This window comes from Etheostoma spectabile, chromosome 7 (genome assembly GCF_008692095.1).
Source record: "Etheostoma spectabile isolate EspeVRDwgs_2016 chromosome 7, UIUC_Espe_1.0, whole genome shotgun sequence".
Taxonomy (NCBI): Eukaryota; Metazoa; Chordata; class Actinopteri; order Perciformes; family Percidae; genus Etheostoma; species Etheostoma spectabile.
In genome coordinates this window covers 17,410,127-17,433,541 of record NC_045739.1, presented here as the reverse complement: position 1 = coordinate 17,433,541, position 23,415 = coordinate 17,410,127, and the positions used below count along the sequence as shown (strand labels likewise).

General features: G+C 39.0%; 1 protein-coding gene across 1 annotated transcript in view; it reads left to right on the top strand.

Annotated features, from left to right (window-relative positions):
- The window catches only part of ajap1 (adherens junctions associated protein 1), a 52,311-nt gene that overhangs the window by 7,958 nt on the left and 20,938 nt on the right, over nucleotides 1-23,415 (top strand). Inside the window, exon 2 of the mRNA XM_032521198.1 lies at nucleotides 17,310-18,073. Coding sequence (XP_032377089.1) covers nucleotides 17,310-18,073 — 764 coding nt within the window. The remainder of the gene's footprint in view (nucleotides 1-17,309; nucleotides 18,074-23,415) is intronic.

The window sequence follows — 23,415 nt, the reverse complement described above, 5'->3', positions numbered from 1 at the left end:
CTCTCTCTCTCTCTCTCTCTCTCTCTCAAAGACGTTATGTTATTAACACAGGTTAAGGCCTGCAGACAATTGTGATGAATTAGGCTTAGTGCTTTCCTTCAGCAAATAATTCACTTTTGAGTCCGACAATATGTGAAGCACTACTTCAACAATGTGATAAAGTTTGCCTTCAGTGTCATAACCGTTTCTATTGTGTCCGAGACTGTGGGCCAGGTGCCAGTTAAAATGAGCTTTAAATGGAATAATGGAACAAGCCATGTAGCCTCATTATTCATAAATATCCAATATGCAGCACAATTCATCAAGGCGGCAGAACATTCGTTTTAGCATTTTGTATACCTTCTGACATTTTCAATTTGCTTTATCATTAACAGTTATATTGAGTTTATTGGACTGGAAAGGCAGCCCTGCCATTTTTTTCATATCAACACATTTCTCTGAGAAGTGCCGCCTTTATAATGGTCGTATATTTCCCTAAATGACAGTTGGGTGTTTCTTTCAAACTGTACGTATGATTTCATTCTATTGTGGGGATTTTATTTCCTTCTGCGAGTGGAGATGATTCTAGTCAATTTAGGTGTTGCCTCTCAAGAGAGAGTTATATACTGTAGCTCTGATATCCCTGTCGAGTTCTCAGTGATCAATGCATTACAGTGTGGAAGGGTAAGGAAGTGAAATCAGGAGAACTTTTATCACACCGTAGCATCAGTAAACACCTTGGTCCGCTATGAATAAGAATTACTTGCAGAGTTGTAACATAGATGCTTTTTTCATTCTGCATTGGTTTTATGTGATACAAAGATATATTTCAAATGTCAAACCCTAAAGTGCTGTTCGCCTCATTGCAGAAAAACAGCTTTTGCCATGCATCATTTTTTATGTAGTGGGTCTGCAATCACCAACGCTTACAGAATTTACAGTATCCTCTGGGAACCTTTAATGTCTGTCCCAAATCTCATGTCAATCCGTCCAGTAGCAGTCCAGAGACTTCAGTCTGAAATAAATGCGGTGAACCGAGCTTGCCAACAGATGCTAGTGTGGCCAAAAAAGCTTTGCTTGGTGAAATATCACAGATGCAGATTCAGATGCAGTGATCAGGTTTGGTACAAATACTGGAGGTCTTGGCAGAAATCCATTCCCAGGTGAACAGATAAGAGGATTACAGGTAATGTAACTTGTTCAATAGCTGGTAAAAAAAAGAAGTTATCTCAATATTGTTTCATGCTATAAATAATTCATCAAGGCCTTCAAGTTTGATTCTTTAAATAATGCATTTTTTTTTTTGTCTTCACCCACGGTTTCATTTGTCTGTTGTCCCCAGCGTGTTAAGAGAACAGTGTAAAAGGAGGAGGACACCTGAGAGAGATGTGTACTAAGGCGAGCAGAATGGTCAGGGAGTGTGTTGAGTAAGTGTGTTTCTGGAGCTTGTAGAATTGAAGCTCCCACATACTTTCTCGCCCCCCTCGAGAGTTTTGCTCTGTGCATATTTGGCATTGTATTTTTTTTAAATCACTGAAAAGTCGTGTTACTGATGCCTGTTTAATTCCAGTGGTCTTACTCACTGTCTTTATGACGTAATAAAGTTTTTAGCAATCCTGGTCATACTCACTTCCAGAAAAGGACAGGGGTAGGGGAAAAAAATCGATACAGCATAGTATCGCGATATTTTCCGTGGCAATACTGTATCGATACACAGATGCCAAGTATTGATCTTTTATCATACTGTATACGTGTTGGTCTGTTTGTCTGCCTGACAATCCCATTTTGCAGCAATACAATTAAAGTAAGATAAAAAAACAGATTGTTTTTAGATAAAACAGATGTTGACAAAGTTTCCTTTTGCTGACATTATTTGAAATTGGAAAAAATTTGAAGATGGGAAAAAGGTAATAAATTGCAATCACAGAATATTGCAATATCTTTCAAATAGCAATAATATTGTATATACTGTTGCCATAGTTAATTGTCTGTTGCAGTTTGGCTTTAGAAGCTGCAGCATCAATACATGTAAGACTGTTGTTAATCTCGATAACTCATGATATTTTAAGGTTGACATAGGCCTGCACGATTCTGGGAAAAATATGAATCACGATTCTTTTGCTTAGAATTGATGTCACGATTTTCTGCCACAATGTTTTTGACCATGACAAAACAAAACAAATTGACAGTACCAAACCAAGATTATTATAGTTTTGCATTTTTCATTATTTTTTATTTTTTATTTCGTTTTGACTTTTTGTTTTCAAATTCAGTTTAGTTTTAATTAGTTTTTAAAGTGGGTTTGCTAGTTTAGTTAATTTTTTTATTTTTGGGAAATGCTTGGTTTTAGCTTAGATTATTTGATTTGTTTATTTGATAAGTTTATTAATCGTAGCATTAGTTCTAGTTTTTTGTAGTATGGGTTATTTATCGGGCGATTCGAAAAGGTCAGAAAAAGTGTTGTGTAATAATAACTCAACAAAAACATCACACAATTTTAGAAATATGTATTCACAATGTATTCAACAATAACACCAGTACAAACAATGTACATATGATGATCAGCACAGATATGTAAACAGTCAACACAAGACGCCGCAGTAGGTGCAGAATGTGTTTGACGTGTTTTTAAAGCAAATTTATTTAAAAACTAAATCTTGAACAGGGTAAATCAAGATCGCGTTTTTATAACGATTAATCGTGCAGGCCTAGGTTGACACTCTTTTACAAAGTCACCAATCAATCTCAGTCAAGGGCACTACAGACCTGTTCCCTAAAGTCAGTCACAATGTTCTGAAACAGTTTGTTATTCACTGACTGCTCAAACCATGGCTGCTTAGTAAACATGGCATGTCTATGGCTACAAAATTGGTGTACTGTATGTTGTTTACCGGTCACTTATTCATGTCACACCCACCTTACAGACTGTATTAGAAGGTTGGGGCTAACATTTGGGATAGGACTAAAGTTTGATTTATACGTAAAATGTACACTGTGGCTACAAATGTAGGTACGTGGAGGCACAAACCTACGCCAGACCCTAGACTGTAGCCTGACATGCACCTCTCGAAAAATGTAACTAGATTTCCCACCGTGGTCAGAAAGCACAGGGGAGACACTTTGTTTCTCTCACTGCGACTCTAGTCAATACTGGCGCCTAGGCTAAACACTGTCACTCTTTCACTCGCTCTACCACACACTCCCCACACACGCTGGCCCTGCTCTTCTCTTCAAGAGGTCGACGCACACACCAACACACAAGTATAAACTTCAGGCCACTTATGTAAGCTACGGCAAAAGCTGTCCATGGAGCCTCCGCAGGAACTTAAATCCCGTTTAAAGACTGGGGTAGGCAATCCACATTAGCACCCTTCTGCCTCCTGTAGTAGCCATACCTCTTTCTGTTGAAGCAGATACACCAGAAGTATAACATGGAACCCTTGTGACCTTTGGTATAACTCAGTCCTTGTGACTTCTGCTCATAATCTGTCAGTTGTTCTGTCAAAAGTCATAAGAAGCCAGCGTTTGAAAGAGAAACCTGTCTCAGACAAAGCATGCAAGATGTTCACTTTCTTGCTCTTTTACCAAGGAATTACAACCCCTTATATCTGTCTATCTGTATACTAGTATATAGCTTTAAACCTATGTAATATATCACAAATAACCTTAGTATTGTGATTTTGTGTAGTATCTCTCCTTGTACTGCATCTCTTTTACAAAGAGAGAAGTAGTTAGGTCAATTGTTTAGAGCTTCCCTACTTGAGGCTATCTCAGCTTTACAGTACATCTCTGCTGCTGACCTCCTCTTGAAAACTGTGATTATTTTGGGTCAGACTCTCTTAAAGCTACATGCTGAAATTAATGAAACTGGGAAGGGCAGAGCAGGAGTATTATCATGCCCTCTTTTTCTCAATATGCTGCAGCAAAAAAACAGAAACTCTTCCTTCACTAATCACAGAGGTCTGAGTTATTTCCGTAAGATGTGAATGTATGTTTTCTATAAGATAGCAAGACAATTACCGCTATATTAGAGGCATTTCAATTAGTGAGAGTGAAATGCATCATTTACTGTGCATCAGTGTTTTTTAGAGGTCAGTTTAGTCTCTGGGGAGATAAAGTGGTATTTTTTTGAGCTCCCCAAGGCTAAATGCACTTATACAGTGATGCTAAAATGGCATAAACCCTCCTCTGTTGTTGTAAGCTTGGATCTGTTGTCATAGTGTGACAGTGTGTGATGTCATTTATGTACGGTACATTCATCAGTCTCAGCTGACCAATCCATGATCTGTTTAGTAGTAGATTGATGTGTTCCTTGAACAGTGGCAAGGTGCACTTCCTGTACACATGGAGAGTTCACTTATTTTGTGGGCTCAGCAATAATACCATGTCAGGTTGTGTAAAACCTGTTTGAGCTGCACAAAAACAATAGCACCATCCCAATCTGTAGAGTGTTTGGGTGAACAGAATACAATGTCATGGTGACACACACAAGTGGAACTATAGGGTTTGAAAGTAATTCAATGATTATCACTTTTGGTGCAACCAAACTGTGATGCTGATAGGATAACATTTTTCATTTAATTAACTGTCAAAGGTCATTGTAGTTGATTATATACAGTAGATGATTTGGTAATTTTTAGTGGTGGGTTGGTTGTATTCACCCAGACTAGCAAACCGCCCAATAAATGACTTTTGGTTCTGTTCTCTTCTGTATACTCTCCCTCTTCCACATTCTGGCCCACAAGGATACACCATGATAGTAATGAAACACAAAGATATTACCCTGCCTGTACCCTGCCAGTAACTTGGTATGAAAATATTTATTTATTCAGGTGTTGTGTTTAAATATCAATCTTTCTCCAGAATCGCTGACCCTACCTTTAACTCCTGTAACACCTGTGACTTTAACAAAGGTTTCAACTTCTAATAGCAAGCGCTGCTGCCACCTCCATCCGCTATCGATGAACTAGTGAACAATCTCCCCTCGCTCTGTTTCCCATACATTGATTTATTTGTGGTGGCCCCGCTACAGCTTACTTTTTTAAAAATAATTTTTGGGGTGTTAAATCATATGCTACTGTAGTGCTGCATGCAGTGCATTGATTAATTTAGCCCCTCCTTGCCCCACTCTCGCTCTCTTTTGTCACACAATAGCCCCTCCCCTCCATACACACTCTGAATTGAAACATGGTAATTCATGGGAAAAAGAGTTGTTGTTAGCTTTCCCCGCAGAGAAGATGGTTGGTTGAATTCCTGAATGGAATCAGTCTAGAATTTACGAATGGCTAGTATCATTAACACCTCTGCTCATATTTCCAATTTGTCCAAAATGTATACATTTAAGTTAACTTTAATAACAACTTAATCTATCTATATTCTTAACACAACACTGTGAATCATGAAGACCCAACTCTTCAAAAGTTATTAGCACCCCCCATTCAGCTACCATCACAAAAATAATCGAATTCTGTGGAAACACAGTATACATTTATGTTAGAATGTGGAAAGCCCATGACTTTTTCAGAAAGGCTTAAAAAAAGAAATGGGTGACACTTTGCTTTAAGTCTCCCAATTTAGCATTTATAAGCAGTCAAAACATTTGAACAATGGTTTATAACACGCAAAAAAGTGTGTCCGCACCCCAGTTCTCTATTATGTGTGATTTTGCATACATGTGACATCATGAATTGATTCTAGTCATTTCTTTCAGGTCTCAAATATACAGTACATACTGTATATAATCCCCCCCCCCCCAACTCTCGCTACACAAAGTCGAGGTGGCATTGTGGTAATTTGATAAGCAGTCAAATGCCGCTTGCTTTGCAGTGGGGTCCAACTGCACTCCAGAGTGCGTGCCCTCACAGTGAGTCATCTGAAAGGAGAAGTGTCCTTGTTCTATGGCTTGGATGTTATCAGAGAGCCCCCCCCCCCCCCCCCAGAGGGCTAAGACTGCCACACAGATCCTTCCCTGTTCTCTCTTTTCTTCTCCATCTCTGTCGCTCTCTTAGGGTAATGCAATGCATACTGTAAATCCCCCCCCACCCCCCCCCCCCCCCCCCCCAATCGCTATTTTAAGAGTCCCCAGTGTGAACGGGCTGTGCTCGGGGCTGGCAGAATCAGGGAAGGTGGAATGAATGGAAACACATTGTATGAGCTCACAACCAGCATCCCACTGTCTTCAGTGTATTCTCAATCCATTATCCTTTAAAATTGTTTAATGTAGCAACACAGCTACTGGACTTCCTAAATAGTATGCATCAAAAGGTATGATGTTAAAGAAAGACTTAACCAACCTACACATCCCCTGGAGGCTTTTGAGGAAAGCCTTGACAGTGTCATGTTTTTCAGACAACTTGGCTATGAATAACTTCTAATACAATGATCCACACACAGGCACTGAATGCCAAAAGGACATTTTCCAACTGGAAACATATCTGGTTGTGCAGTCACTTTCAAAGGAATGATGAACATCATATTCTTTCAGATATTCCCCCATAATGCATATCCAGTGTATGGTGTAGACGCTTGGTAAATATGAAACATGTATCCACTGTCTGATACTAACCAGATGTTAAATTGTAACATTATGATAATCCTAATAACAAGGTTAACATGGATAACCTACAGATCATGACCAGGAAGTCTTTTTTGTCTTTTATAAAAATGTGTTTAAAATGGCATGGAGCCATATTACTGGTTCCAGGTTTTCCTCATGTTTTCCTCTTATAAAAGAGAACAGGAATCTTATTTTAATTGGTATATTTCATATTAAAAGGAAAGCCACAGTTACCCAAATCTAAAGCGGAATAAGACTATTACCAATGTCAACATAGTGATGGATTTTAACTAGGTAATCCTTACTGTGCTAAAACCAGCAGTAGAATCTATTTGTTCAGTTCAAGTGTTTGATGTCCCAGCGGCTCCCACATCTGAAAGTGGTTATGATGCAGCAGTTCAGCACAAAAGCATGAATCCCAGGTGGAAAAGTTCCTTTATATTTTTGTCATGAAACTAGACAGAATTCTAACATTTCTTATTTTGCGTAAATTATTCTAGCCTGTAAATCCGGACCCAAATCCAAAAAATTAAGAGTCTGGCATTGAGTAATGAAAGTCGCCCATCTTGGGCGGCACCAAGCGTGTTTTTAAAAATCTCACTGCACGCGTTTGGATAACAGTACGACCAATCATTGAATAAAAAATCATTGAAATTGAATATCCTTTATTACAATAAATAATTCAAGAAAGCTGATGCATTTATTAGTCTTCCACACAAAACCAAAAAAGTCAATTTAGTGAAAACAGTATTTTTTGAGATGCAAACCCTCTCATTTTAAACTCTTGCTGTGTCTATTTGGCCCCACCAGAAAAAAACCACTTCAGCTTGGAACTTCATCAACTGAAGCTGGTGAACCTTTCCCCTAGTGAATCTTTTTCTTCTTCTTCCTAGTGCCATTTTTAGAAGTGGTTGGGAAAGACATGGATACCATAGTTCAGCGTGTAAATGCTCTATCAATTCCAAGTGCTACCTTGAATAAAAAACTCTGAAATTGTTAACACAAGGCTGATAGCAGCACTTTTCCCGAGGCAGGTAAAACCCCTCTGAGAGGTTAAAAAACAACAACCCACTGATTCAGTCTAAATCCTTCCTGGAAGGTAGCGTCTGTTATCACACCCAGCTTTTCATCAGAGGTGGAGTCACCTTCAACAGGGCATCTTTCAATGGCTGCATTGGCTAGAAAATGAAGTGTGCTCAGTGGCAGGGCTGTCAAGACCGTGCTGATAAAATTTCTATTGATGGCAGGCTAGGGGCAGAGGGCAAGGGGATTGAAGAAGCCATGGCCTTTTTCACCTCCCTCAGGTGGGAAGCCTATCTGCTGAGGCCTCACTTCTGCAAATTCCCAAGAAGTTCTAATTAAGACCTACTTTGCACAAGTGATCACAGTGCAATGATGACACAGGAAGTGGGCCAGAGATACAGTGCAGAACACAATAATTAGGTGCAATAGTTGATTAGCTGCAGAGATAATAGTTTTGTTTGACTGGGTCTATCATGACGCAACGGATGAGTTCAAAGAGTCAGATAATCCTTCATTAGCCCCTTGTAATCTCAGGACAATAATTTATATACACTGTTAGGTTGGGATTTGGCTTTAAATTTATACTGTTTTATTAAGCCCTTTGTGCAGTGCTACTTTAATGTACTCTGTACTGTTTTGCCACTTTTTGTTAAGCTTGACTTCTTATGATTACTAAAACATCGAGGCTCTGTGAAGTATTTTAAAAAGGCTTCAGAAGAGCCTTTAAAGTTGGCCTTTATTCACAGTGACTACTGTATATCCTGCCCTTTGTTTCTTTGCTTATCTATGCCCCACTGGCACTTGGTTTGCAGAATTGCTGCGCATAACAGCCCATACAGCACTCAACTGCTTTGATCTTTTCTGGGGGAAAAGCAGAATCATCAAGCATTGGGCATTTCTCGCCATTTTCAAGGTGCCTGGCATATTGCAAGCCTTAGGTATGTGATGTGCTTCCTCGTCATTGAGATAAAATGGTGAGTGTCACTGGATACAACGTGTCACATACTGTCTGATTAGACCATCCATTTATATGATGCTGATTTGATCCGTAGTTACTACTGCAAATCAATATTCTACTCAGGTTTCTTTATTCACTAACAATGTTTTAACCAAAATACATTAAGAACATGAATGATAACAAAAGCTGGAAAAAATGTGTGACAAAATAATCATCTGTGTTTTCCTCAGTAGCTTTTTTTTGGCGCAATGCTCTGTGAACACATTCAGAAACCTGGTCTCAACTTTGTGTACAGCTGGAATAGAATAAGCTATTAACATCCGGCGCCAGTGTTGTATTCAAGACCACTTAAACCGAGACCAAGTCACTACCAAGACCACAGGGTATCGAGACAGGGCCAGAGCAAGGCGAGACCAGACCAAATAACTGAAACTAGATCTCTGAAACACTACAGTCATTCACTTTGGGAGTGTGTGTCGAGTACGGTAGTTAACAGTAACAGGGAATAGGGGTAACCGTAACACATTTCAGACTAGAAATGAGTAAGGTTATTGGTTGCATTTGAAGCAGGAAGTTTTACATCCATTCCCAGTAATGATGTAAACACACAAATCAGACAATACACACGCAATTTAGAGATATCCCTGCAGTTGTGGTCTTGACTGGTCTTGAAATAAAATCCCTAGTCCTCTTTATCCGAGACCAAGACAAGGCCGAGTAAAGATGGGATTGATACCGAGACAAGACTGAGACCTTCAACAAGTGGTCTTGAGACCAAAGCCAATCTCGAGAACTACAACACTGTTCGAAGACCATTTTAGAATAGAGACAGGGGTTAAGATCTATACGACATGCTAATTGCATGTCATCTCTGAAAAAGGTTTGTTGTTTCATAACTACATCTGTGTTCATCTTTCAGTTTTTGTCCTGGATAAACGTGTATAAAGTGTATGCCTCTACATGCACGACTCTGCTTAAATTAGCATTTGCACACGTAAAGGTTACACTGCATCATATCAGTGCTGCTGACTTCATACATACACATGATACGAGTAATGCTAAGTTAAAACACAGATGATACAGTTGTATATAAGGGATATACAAAAAACAGTGCTGACTGTGAACTATAATTGAACTATGAGTAAGATGATGTATAAGGGTTGGGTCATCATGGGATTTTCATAGCAGTTTGTAACTCTTAAACTGATTTTACACCCTGAAAGAATCCAAGCTCATCTTGGCATTTTCCGTGTTGGTGATGCAGAGTATCTGTGTTGTATCTCAATGATCAATATGTTTATTTTGCCTTGATCCAGCCATCCTCCAACTGCAGAGTATAAACAGCCTGTTGCTGCCACTTAGGAACATTTAAAATCCGTTTTAACATCTACAGATGAGCTCTTCAACTGATGCTACATACTGCATGGAGAAGAGAGAAGGATGCAACTCTAGATACTTCATCTAGAGTGCCTTAGTCATTGTGCTGCTGAGTTGGCCTTTACAATTTGGGGAAAAATATAAATCACGATTCCTTTGCTTAGAATTGATATTGCGATTCTCTGCCACAAATTTTTTGACATGACAAAACAAAACAAATTGGCAGTACCAAACCAAGGATTTTATAGTTTTGCATTTTTCATTAGTTTATTTTGATTTCGTTTTGACTTTTTGTTTTCAAATTCAGTTTAGTTTTATTTAGTTTTTAAAGTGGATTTGCTATTTTTTGAAAATGCTTTGTTTTAGTTTAGTTTTAGTCTTTTTGGACATTAACTCGATAATTTGAACCAAACACAGATTTTTTTGGGCACCTATAGCACATCGCGCATCACCTCAAGCTTGTAAAGATAGAGGCCTCAATGAAGAGAAGGGAGAGCATTGCAGCGCTTGGGAGCACTTTAAAACCTATTTAATACAGTGTATGTTTAAAACTCACGTAAGAAAGTAGTAGCGTTTGTGATGCGTGTGATGGCTCATAAAAGTCAATGAGAACCAAAGTAATTACTTTTTTTTTATCGAATTTATTTAAAAATGAAATCTTGAACAGGGTGAATTGAGATTGCAATTTTATAACAATTAATCGTGCCGAGAACCCTTAAATGTGCTATAGCTCATGAAAGACATGAAAGACTGAAAAATAATAGGCTGGAAATCATGAAACAGTGCAAACCACAGCAAAGCACTTCATATGTCAACAATCTGACATATAGGACTAGACAATGACCTGCTATGCAAAGCAACCTGTATTTCCAAGGCATAACCGGCTGTGTGAATGGCCTTTTTTATTAACCGCTCTCACCCTTTGCTTAAGCATTTGATTCAGGATTATACTGTGAATCTTTCAAAGACATCAAAGGCTGCTCTTCATTCAATTTGGTCTTTTGATGGCATTATGTTGGTTGTGGGAGCTTTCTAGTTTTAAGGGCAGGTAAAGTGTACTAAGTACTGTGTGCAATGGATTACTCTACTGTTTTCCCTGTTTGTCCAGCAGTGCAGTGTGGGTTTTAAACCAAAGTGGAGGAAAGTGACAGGAAATCATACAAGTGTTCACTTTGGTTCTGGCATTAGTGATACAGACGGCATGTGCTTTAAGTCTGCTGGCAAAGTTTTCAGTTCTACTTTGTAAACCTAATTTTCAGGGGGATTTTATGCGCAAACTGCACTTTTTGGACAGCCTTTTTGGCCAAAGTTATGTTGTAAACAGACTGCAGTTCTGAAGCATGAAGATCATGTGTTTAATTTGGAGTTCCTGTCAGGACCTAATCTTAACCCCCATGACAGTGGCATTTAGGAAGCTGCAGAATAAGTTGGAAGTAGGGTGTACTCAAACCAGTTAAATAGTACAGTTAAATTGGCAAAGAGGAGAGAGTGAGAAGTGAAGCTTGGTGAACCCTCCTCCACCGCTTTTTCGTATTAAGGCTGAGAAGCTTAATCCAAATATATTGCGCCAACATATCACATCTCACACACACTGGTACATCACTTGCTTTCTGTTGAAATCCTACGTTGCTTGAGGTTGATGGACAGCCGAGTTTCAGGGATGTCTCTCTCACACACACACACACGGAAAACAATGAGCGATAACAACAAACGTGGCTTACACAAACAATATTGTCTGTGTATATTTTGAGGGTAGAGGCGCCAGGAGTGTGTGTACGTCTGATTCACAGGACTTTTGTTTTGCCTGGTGTGTCTGTGAGCAGAAGCCCAGGTTGCCTCTTTCATCTGCGGTATGTCAAGTCTTGGTTAAAATCATCATTCTAGCAAGTCTTCTGCTGACCTTCAAACCTGAGTCCTCCAGGCCAACAGACACTCTAATTAACCGTTTGCTCCATAACTTCACAAAGTCATTTCATTCCCTGTATGTTTGGCTCTAGAATGGAATTGACATACGGAAATCCAGGACTTGAGTAGCTTGTTGGGTCAATGAATACTTCCCGAATAATGCTTATAAAGTAGCCTACAGTACACTTTAACTTTTCCCCCATCTATAAACTTGCATAGGAATGTGCCCTGCACCACCAATGTACCAGTTTTTCAGCTAAATGTGGGTTTTCAGTGAAACTCTATCTGTCAGTGTGCCCCGCAGCTACAATGTACAATCACAATGCTTTGTGATGATAGAAATGGGAGGCGGGGACAGTACATGCTCAGAATCTGGAGATGTCACAATCTTCACTAAAGGGATTTCCTGCCATATTGTTGAGGCTTAACTATGAAGTTGGTGATGATGGCATGATGGAGCATGTGCTTATGAAATAGGACATCAGACACACATTCTCACCAGAAAGCAATCTGGTATGTTTGCACTGTGAATACTGCACTTTATCTGCCATCTGTGCAGTATATTTCCAAATTATATTTTCATTATGTGGGATGTCTAAGTCTCACTCTCATATGAGGCAACTACTGGTCTTACAATAAAAATATTGTACTGTCCATATAATAAATCATTCCTGACTATTGCGGGGATATTAGGGGAGTGCATCTACATAGAAGATAAAAATGAACAAGGATCTTTTCTAAGTGAACCCTTCTTTGTTGAACTTTAATGCTTTACAAAAGCGCTTTGACTACTCTTCTGAAGTGATTTTGAAGAGGGAAAATAGGTAGAAATATGCTGGTTGACTAGCATGACACCATTGGATTCATTTATGCCGTCATCCCACGCTAACGTGTATGACAAGGACTGCATGTTGCTTCCTCCTAATTTCAGGTTGTGGTCGACTAGCGGAGCCAGCTTGTTTGATAAATTGATCAGACCTGCATGTCAGGCGCACTAGCAACACACTCTGTGTATCCAAGAACAATTAAATCTGTGTAAATGACGTTTGATCAGACACTGACTTCTGCAGTAGATTAGTGTTACGTTTCCAGCGTCGCGGCTCCGAACCGTAACGTTAGTTGGGACGGACGTTTCTTTAGGCTAACTATATTAGTTTTAGCCTGGCTGGTAGCAGCTTTCTGCGTGGGAAAAAGACCGGAAGACGTTGTGATTATGTGGCATTAATCAGGTGATTTAGTTTGTATTTGCAGCAAACTTAAAACACCGACTACTGTAGCTTCACTGACTACCGCATTGAAAACTATGCACATCACTGTGTCAGTGGCAGCTGCTGCCTACGGTACTTTTCTATACACAGAGAGCCTCACTTCCCATAACTATAAACCACAAAAAAACGGCAAAAAACAAACTGTGCCAACCTACACTACGAAACGTAAACACTGTTTCAGACAATAATTGACAAGAAGATGTCAACAATCAATTTAATTTTTCTGTCTAGCGGCCGTTATGTCTGTCAGGGGGGCGCTAATGTGTGTGTTTTTATTTGTGTTTTTTTGGCCACACCGAGTTTGTGATGCAGTAATGCAGCACAGGATTTACATACTGAAGTGAAGAGCAATGTCTGCAGTCTGGATATGTTTCACAAAAAGACATGCAAGTGCAGTATGCCATACTTGCAAGGTTGAATTAATGCAATGATCAGTAATGTGGATATAATGACTAAGTGGGTAAAGGCAAATAACAAAACAGCTGGAACAGTCTGCTAGGTAGAGAAAATGACATGACTTTACTGTAATGCAGCTCGTTAAACCAGGAAAAGACAAGACTTGTCATATAAAGATATTACAATATCCAAAATCAAAGACGATATCTAGTCTCATATCACAATATCGATATAAAATTTATATATTGACCAGCCCTGATTGATTTTGATCCTAAAGATGATGTTGGTGCAGCTGTAAAAACTACTATAACATTTTATATTACTGCTTTCCGGGGAAACACATAACCTTTTTTTATTTATGAATTCATTAGCATCGATTCTCATTTCTCTAATGAGTTAGATCAATACAGTGTTACACCTAATGTATTCAGTAGTAATGTTACATAGTTTTTATAATAAAATGTTCCTATTTTCTAGAAATCAGTACCCAGCTGTGTCTTCATTCAGCGGTTTACTACTAAAGCAGCTCCACTTCTGTTGATACCACAACAGAATAGACTTGGCCATCTTGTACAAACCATATAATTAACTCAACTACCTTACACCGCAGGATTCACCTCAAATCTGTCAAGATTTTCTTTTTTTGGTCAGATAACTTCTGTTGTCATGGCTGCTCCTCCAGGCTATTTTTTTACTCTTCTCATAGCCCAGCACGGTTAAATGTAAAGTGAATAACAAACATGGTCATTAAACATTTTACAGTTCTTCTTTTCATCCTGCTCCATATCATACATTCGTATTTATGATAATTAACACCACTTTCCATGTCAGATATCGTATAAATGTGGCCTGCAGATTTAAACTTGAGTCACCCCGAGTGTGTTGATTGGCGAAGTGTCAAGCTCTCAGTCGGAGGTCACAGCAAAAACACTTGCATGACATTATTATTATTATCCATATTTCTAACTGTCAATAATACACTGACCTTGTCACTGCTATTTAATGACTAGATCCGTTACCATTTATGGCTCAATTAAAATGCCATTCTAAATTATTTATCAGTTAGTGGTTTGCTTGTCGCTCACAAGTCAAATGGAAGGTGGGATGAGTAATAAAAACATTGTTCAGAATGACTCATACTAGTCAGTGTGTCTATAAAACATGTTGACTAAACATCAATTTAATTTTTTGTCTAAAGTACTAATGTTATTTTGTTCTGGTATACTTAATTATGCCTGAATTTAAAGTTAGCCACATGTTAATGAGGATGAGAGCACCATTCATTCAACATGCTCACCGCTAGCCGGTGCTAACCGAGACTGTTTCTGGTCTCCGTCTCCATGCCCATACCCATTAACATTATTCATGGCTCCAAGGCTGAATAAAACCCTATATTTTTATTAAGTTGGCTTTTATTACAAAAGTTAAAATCCAGAGTTGTTTGAATGACAGAAATCTGTTTAGATGAGCTTTGATGAGTGCAACAAGAACAGCACAAGTACAAAACTGCATGTTTATTAAGATTCTAACGCTTTCAAAAAGGAACTGTGATCTAACAAACAAAATAAACACAAATTAATTTTGGATAGCCTAAGTCTAATATGATTTAACAGGAGTAAGGAGGAGACAGGCACAGTGTTGATATTTATAATAACTTGTACCTTTCTGTATATGGTTTTAAGTTTAATTTATTATTTGTTAATGTTAAGTAGTAATTGTTTTTGAATAAATAGTTAAACCTTCGTTTGACTAGTTTATAACTATTATCCCAGCTTTACCAGCTGCGCTGTCAGATCTTGCGCCACCCACAACCACAAGTAAATTCCCAACCTGTGGGATACACTGAACATATAATTTGTTCAAATTAATTCAAATGCAACCCACAAATCGTAATCCTAAACTCTGTTGTTGAACTAGAATCTGCCACTTTATAGTGAAAAACTAACGTCACTATCAGGCTATTGCATTTTACAAACACAGCCTTACCTACATCCTTGTTCTTACAGTACATTAAATTCAAAATCTTTTTTACCAAGGAGCCTGACAGATTCCAACAATAATTTAAATCTATAGAAGCGCTAGCCTGGTCCTACCAGACTCTCGTACATTTCATTTGTACAGAGAGTCTGGCCACTCTCCATTGACAAATGTTAACTTCCTTGAAGGGTTCTTTGTTGAAGTTTAAAACTATTGGATCTGCCCCTATCCACTCTGGATCTGCCATAACCGATCGCTGACGTTTGGTTGTGATGTTGGCTTAGCAGCGCTAGCGTTCGCCTTAGCTAACTCCTTCACCACTAACGGAGCGAGCTGGAAGATCAAACTTTTTCCCGAACCCCGTGGGGAGGAGGGCCACAACATAATGGCCACTTACAAAACTCAGCAAAGATTGTTCTTAGTCGGGCTTTAACTTCTGGATATTCGGCAGAGTTGCCACAACAATGGCTTTGCTCGCATCTTTCTCCACCTTCAATACAGAAATACTACTAAAGCTAGAGCAAGACCTCAACGTCACCTTTCTCAGACACTCCCTCTGTTCACTGATTGGACCGATTAAGATTTGACCGGCGGAAACCCAAGACTATACCGCAAACCCAGACAAAGTACTGAAGGAAAACGAAAATTGAGCGAAACTATGTAGGAGGACGGAGCCAGGCTATAGAAGAGCAGTTAAGATTCATCAAATTACTTGATGTGAACTTTCACTGGGTTTAGTGCAAACTCTACTGTCTTTGTCCCATTTGCTGAACATTTAAATGAAGCATCCAAATGTAGATTTGTGTGTTAAGAATCACTTATGACTTATGAATCATAACTTACCCACTTTACAAACAGAAGCCCAGTTTGTCTTGTCAAATGTCACTACAGTATAGCTATACAATACTTACAATATAAGACGTGTAAAAACATAACTTGGTGAGAACATGAACAACGGACATCTTTGTGTTGCCTCAGACAGTCGATGAACCCATTCACACTTTTCCATCTATTATCACCTCTGTGATGCTTTCAAAATGAGTTGTCCGTGTGGGCTTAAATTGGCCAAGGACAGCAGAGATGAAAGATAGTCCATAATGAGGTTTCTCCCTTAGGAATCAATGTGTAGCTTTGTCCCAGGGGCCACTGAAGGTTGTCTGTAAAATCAGTCCACTGCAGGGTCCCGGCCTAAACAGCCAGCCTATCCATCACCTTGCCATCTTGTTGATGAGCAGAAGTGAAATTTATACAGTAACACAGGACATTTTTGGACATACATTGGTTTTGAATCCATTAATGTGATTACTGTATAAGATTTCTGCAAATTACTTATGCTGTGTCTTTTGCCGGCATTGTGTGTTACCTTCCTGATCATTGCTCTGCATAATCAAATTGCCCTTTTGGAATCAGATGACTTTCTGGCTGAGGGAGATAATGCAGAATATGAAGATCAGCTAAACCAGGCTTGACTTTGTGTGTCGGTGCAATCATCCCTGGATTGATATGAATCTGTAACATCAAGGATAAGTCCTAACTGCTTCTGACAGTTGAGTGCAAAGAGTGTGAATCCATAATCTTTCACATGTTTTACAACATTTACGTACTTGGTGTCTGACCTTTAGACTGCAATTCAAGAGACGTTTTGCAAAGCTAATTATTACAGAAGTTTAATTGAGTAGGAGTTTAAGATGTTGTGAAGTAGAACTTTGCCAAGAGTACAGTTGGAGGGTGAATACAGATGTGAATCTTTACAGGTCATTAGCTTGAAGGTAGGAGACGGAGGGTACCTGATTTGTATGGTTTGAACACATAGTGAACTGTGTTTAAATCTAAAACATTTTTTCTCATTTACTTTCTTCCTTCTCTGCAGTCCGTCTGTGTTGAGGCGAGGCAGCTCTGTGGGGCACCGGGTGTGGCTCTTGCTGGCCATGACCCACCTCACCCTGGACTTCTCTGCGTGCAGCCCCCTCAGTCAGGGTGTGGGGGTCAAACTCACACCTAAATCGGTGGCTCGCTCTCGACCTCGCTGGCAGCCGCTCTGGGACATGCCCAACAAGCTTCACTGGAAAACAGTGAGCCCATTGGCCAGCCGCCTCCTCAACGCAATCCCTCCACCACAAGACAACAGGGCAGGGACATGGCCAAAAGTCAAGGGTCAAAAGCATCGGAAGCCAGCACATAAAGGACAAGCAGCGTGTAAGGAGTGCCAGTTGAGATACTCTCAAATGGAGACAGGTGATCCTTTGGCTGTAATAGCAGAAGCTCCAGTAGCTTTATCCAGAGGGAGCAAAGGAGACACAGTGAGGTTGTTACTTAGAGCCAGAAGGCAGCTCAAATGGGACAGCTATGACAAGTCTCAGGAGGGCCGGACTACCACAGTGGCCGGATTTATCGACTGGGGACCCACAGGGACAGATAGCATAGACGACGACGGCAAACCGGAGCCCAACATAACGCTGTCCACCAAGGTCTCAACTACCACAGTGGCCACAACTACTAGCACTACTACCGGGCTCTCCCAAAGGACGTTCACTGTGGTGACCACACCAGAGCCCAAGAGGCTAAGCACCACCAAGGCCACTGGCGGTTTCGGGGAGACTGTCAAACCACCAAAGCCATATGGGGAAACACCAGGTAATACGCATAAAACAGCTAATCATCTAATGTGAATTTCATGGTTAGAAGGAATGAGTAAGCTTAAGAAAACATTGTTGGAGTTGCCTTTGTTGCATCACTTTACAGACACACCCCATGTCTTTAAACAGATACAGTGCTGTAAAGATGTTCCCTCAAAGCCAGCAGTGTCTGCGCCTTTGGTTTTGCTCTGCATGTTGTCATTTTATAAATATACCTGTAACTATTCAGACGGAGGTTGACCAACGGATAGTGGTCAACAGAACTCAACTGCTAGCTACCACTGATGTTAGCTACTAGCCAATAGCCCCAGCAGTTTGGAAAACGCTAATGACGTTACATCCACGTTACAATCTTTACAGCAGACATAAATCCCTTGGATGTATCATAAGATAATACTATGGAGGTATTAATAGAAAATATGATGTATTCCAACCATTAGCTTTATCCATTATTACAGCTACAGGACCTTGGGAGAACCGTCATATGAGCATGCACAGTGCAGGGCGACATGCGCATGGTGCATAGGGGCGGGCAAAGTCCTGCGGGTCACCTCGTGTTCATCATTACATTATTATCATCATTACACTGTTGATCATCTGTCAATCATCATATAAAGCCCGTCCTACAAGTTCGAGCATAGTTGCTCCACAACGGATCAAGTCCAGACCGAGGTCGGGACTAAGTTCGGCCGGCATCCAGGCTATGAAATTATAAAAATAAACATTTTATTGTCATGTGATGAGATACATAAAGCTACGTTGACACTGCAAAAATCTATATAAATATACCTATACAACAAATTCAGCAAAAATGACCTTTTATCTATCTATACCAATGTACAAACACTATGACAAGCTCAAATCAAAACAATTAATACATAAAAGTTTTGAGCATTTCAGAAAAGTGTGAGAGGAAACTTAATCACACTAACATCAGTTTAAAGGGCACACTGGTCAAACTTCTCACCCCCACAGAGACCCAGGGTTGGATTGTCTGTAGTGGTACCTCTAGCTTGGTTATTAGTTAGCTCAACCAAAACAGTTGGTATGGTGTGGGATAACATTCTTATCATTGCACTATAAACTTCTACTTCATTGTTGGGGGTGCCTTCATGTGAAAAATCAATTGCTGGCAGGTAAAAAAAAAAGAGCATCTGGCACCATTATGAAATGGGGAAAAAATGGGGGTACGTTGTTAAGAATAAATCAAATATAAACAAAAAACATTAATGTGAAGTCTTTTTAACTTTTCACTGTGGAGCATGACTAATTACCAGAGTAACAATCTACTTTTCATTTATATAATATTGCAGCATGGGAAAATAGCACCTGATTCATAGAATATGTATTTGACCATACTGTGACCCTCATGCCTGAAATACTGAACATGACCATATGTGAGTTTTATGGACAGTCCCTCTGTACTGTGAACACCTCCCAGCCCGGCATATTAGATTTACCATGTCATTAAGTCCATGAGGAACATGGCTTTTTAAATGGTCCATATAGGTAGTCATAAAACATAAGTCCTGTTTAACAACTAATGAAGCAAGCACTATGCTAATTGAAGCTTTCCCATTTGGTGGATTAATATACACATTATGAAATTAGCCACTTAACAGTAAGGGTCATCAAAAGTCCTTGGCCACTTCCGACTCAATTACAGTAAAAAATGTCTTAAAACACAGAGGAAAGTGAAAATGTGTGTACAACCGAAGTCTTGCTGATAGAAAATAGCCTTCACTGTGAAAAAACCCAAAATATGTATTTCAGAATGAAATAAAATTCAGAATAAATTCACAAGGCGTTTCTGCTGTTTAACGACTTATGTCACTTCAAACACTTGAGTTATGCTGTTGTATGGTGAATATGTTTAGGTTTTTCTTGGAGCTGTACTAAGATGACATTATAAAACGTTTTGATGGAAGCTAAGTTGCATCCATAGGGTATGCCAAGCTGTGCTTTTGTTGGTCCTACATGAATACAATTAAACTTTAAACTGTGTTATTATACCAGTAGTCAGATAATAACAGCACTAGGTTGAGAACAGGGACCACAAGAAACCTGGATCTCATAGCTGATTTTATGTAGTTTCTTAGTACTATTCATGTTTTAAAAAAATCATAACGGTAGGTTTTAATGTTAGTGGTATAATATATGTTGTACTATGGTAACTGAAGTGTTTATATTGAATGTTAAAATGAATTAGCAGTGTGTAATCGAGCTCTTAATTTTCTCTTGATTGGGAGGTGAGTGTGAGACCACCAGTGATTCTAAATGATGGCTTGATATTGTATCCTAGAGGAAATCAGTCACCACTGTTAACTAAAAGCTGATGAGTTAAAAAAAAGAAGGTTTGCCTTCTCCAACTGGGTGCACAATATTTTATTTATAAGCAGACTGTGTGTCATCAGAGCCGGCGAATTGAATCACTTTTCAAAGCAAAGCCGGGTGCTTAAATGCTGCTGGAAACTTTCCGTTTGCCTTCACAACACATTAACCCATGTCTGCCTCATATTGGCCCCAAGGCAAGACATAATTACCTCACCGACGGCACAGTATTGGGTTGCTGATGAAATGAAACTATTAGCAAAGGTGAGGTGCTTCACTTTGCCTCTGTCTCTTGCTCGTATCCTTTCTGCTTTGTCTTTGAAGATGTTTATGGATTACATTCAAAGTCCAATTAATGCAGACAAAGGTAGGAAAAAACTAAAACAGTAGATCTTAATCAGAGCAAGGTGAGGATCAGAGCTCACATAACAATTTAACTCACCTAGATTTCTGCTCTGTGTGTTGTGATTTGTTCCCTCATGTATTCAGTTTAATTAAAAAATGCCTATGTCCCTTATTGAATAATTTAAAGGACGTGGTTTTGCAAACAGCCGAAAGAAGAGGATGCATACACATTATTTAATATAGAGACACAAGGTACAAGGAAAGAGAATTATTACAGTTTCTGTACTAAATTGTTTAACAGATGATTCTGGTTTATTACAACTAAGGTCTAATTTGTTGCAGATTTGTATCTTGCACCCCTATGGGTTAAGATAACATTGTACTCACCAGCGTTATAACACAGCTACATTACGGTTTAATTAGTGGGATTTCAATCTGTCTCCAATGCTTCTTCGTTGCACTTTTCACACATTTTTGCTTTATTTTAAACCTCAGGCTATCATCGTGGCATGTTAGCTGCATAATACAATTGTGACGTAAATATCATTAATTTATCCTAAAGTCTTAGTGGGTAAATGAGTTGACATAGTCATCCAAATTATCCAGTAAATTCATAACATAAAATAGCTGCCTCTAGCTCGGCAAGACTACGACCCTACAGCATGTCATATGGCAGTGCTGAATGAGGTTTTCTTGTTCTGTTCTCAAACAGATTCATAGATTTGTTTGTGAACTTCTATTTTCTGTAAGTCATATTTTGATAGTAGGAGTTATGCTGGTGCACATGCACACAATTTTATGATAATTGAGATGTATTACACCTAAAAATGCATAACCGGTTCTGTGACAGTCTATGCATCATATATGTTTGCTTTCGTGCATGCAGACTTTAGTCCTTAATATACATTATGTTGAGATATAAATTGTGTGCATTTAGCGCCCAGCTGTTGTGTGGCTACTGTATGTGGCTTTCTTTCCATTGTTTTGTCTTGTCGTCCTCCAGGCTTACACTCACTGTGCCAACTTAACCGTGACAACCATCTCAGGTGAATGACGTAAGATCTACTTCTGTTCATGGCAATGCTTATACATTCCAAAATGAGTGTTCAAATACAAGCGGGGCACGGTGCAAACATTGCAACTCCATGAACCCCAGCTGATCTGTGCCCATTGTGAGAGAGAAATCATAAAAATCTCTTAAATACTGTTTGTAATTCCTCACTATTGGATTAGTCCACGTAATCAGAGTATCAGTCTACATGTAAGATGCTCTGTGTCTCGCTGTTTTTTCTCTTTCTCATCCAGCTTCTCAAACAGCAACACCTCAGCTCAGAGTTAAACTTCTGGGAGGAACTCAACCAGCCAGCATGCATCACAGCTAATTGTAATCTAAAATTGCTGATGTAGAAATGACAGCTGTCTCACAACATGCCTGCATTATTTGCAGAACTTAGACCGAGAATTACTATGTTTATATACTATAGATTTTTTTCATGTGATCGGTAAAATATATATTTTTTTATGACTCAGAGGTTCAATTTTTTTGTATTTACTTATCCTGTTCAGAATAGTAAGGTCGGAGCTAGCGCTGGCAGATTAGAAGATTTTCAGAACCATATTAAAATGTCTATATATATTTCTTATACCATTTCTATTACCATGTTGAACAAACAGCAGCCAAACTGCGTTACTGCAATATTTACATAATTTCCACCACTTTACGTTATGTTCATTTTTGATTAAAATTCTAAATAAAATGAAAAAACATTACTCAAAACTTATCATTAGTCAAGAAAATAGGCTTTACCATTTGGTTATTTCATACAGACATATATTGAATATCAAGAAATATTGTTATTGAGATATGAAATTACTTATATTGGGATGTAAGATTTTATCTATACTGCCCAGCATTAGATGGAGCTTACCCTAATGTTTATGTGTTTTTTTTTTTTTAAATAACCTGCTACATGAACGGCATATGACCTATACTTTTTTCTTTAAACAACTAAATTAGGATATACGTTTTTGGAGAAAAAAAATATTTATAATTTCAAAGAAGCTTGAGCCACTGCAGCTCATAATTGTTAGTCAGGCTCTCAAGAACTGTGAGATTGCAACATGCACATTCACCCCTGCCATAAACGGTCTGCATGAACTTATTCACTATGACTCATGAATACTGTAGGCAACCAGCACAAATTCAAGCCATTAGACTACTTTGTCTCAGCCACGTAAGGGATGTGTGTATCATGATGACCGTTATCATCTCATCTCATGTTGTTTGTTTGTGTGTGGGTGGGTGTGTGCACATCACTGTCAAACACGGATGCAAGTGGTTGTTTGTGGAACGAGGTGGAGAGCAGGGGAGGAAATGATTTCAAAATGCCTTTCTCACATAGATGTGTTGTACATAGTGATCAGTCTTCTAAATTTCACAGTTTTTAGCTCTTTTGTGGTCCAATGTAAGCATGAATACATCAAGTGATCATCTTTGAAAGCCTGTTGCATCAGTTAAACCATGAAGGCAGAAAAGATACATGGCAAGCTTCAGAGCTCACTGAAAAAGATGCCAAAGTTTCCTGCTTTCTTCTTAAAAGAAAGTCTCATCACATTAGCTGTGATGTCCCACAGTAATCACACATACTTTGGACTAACAGACAG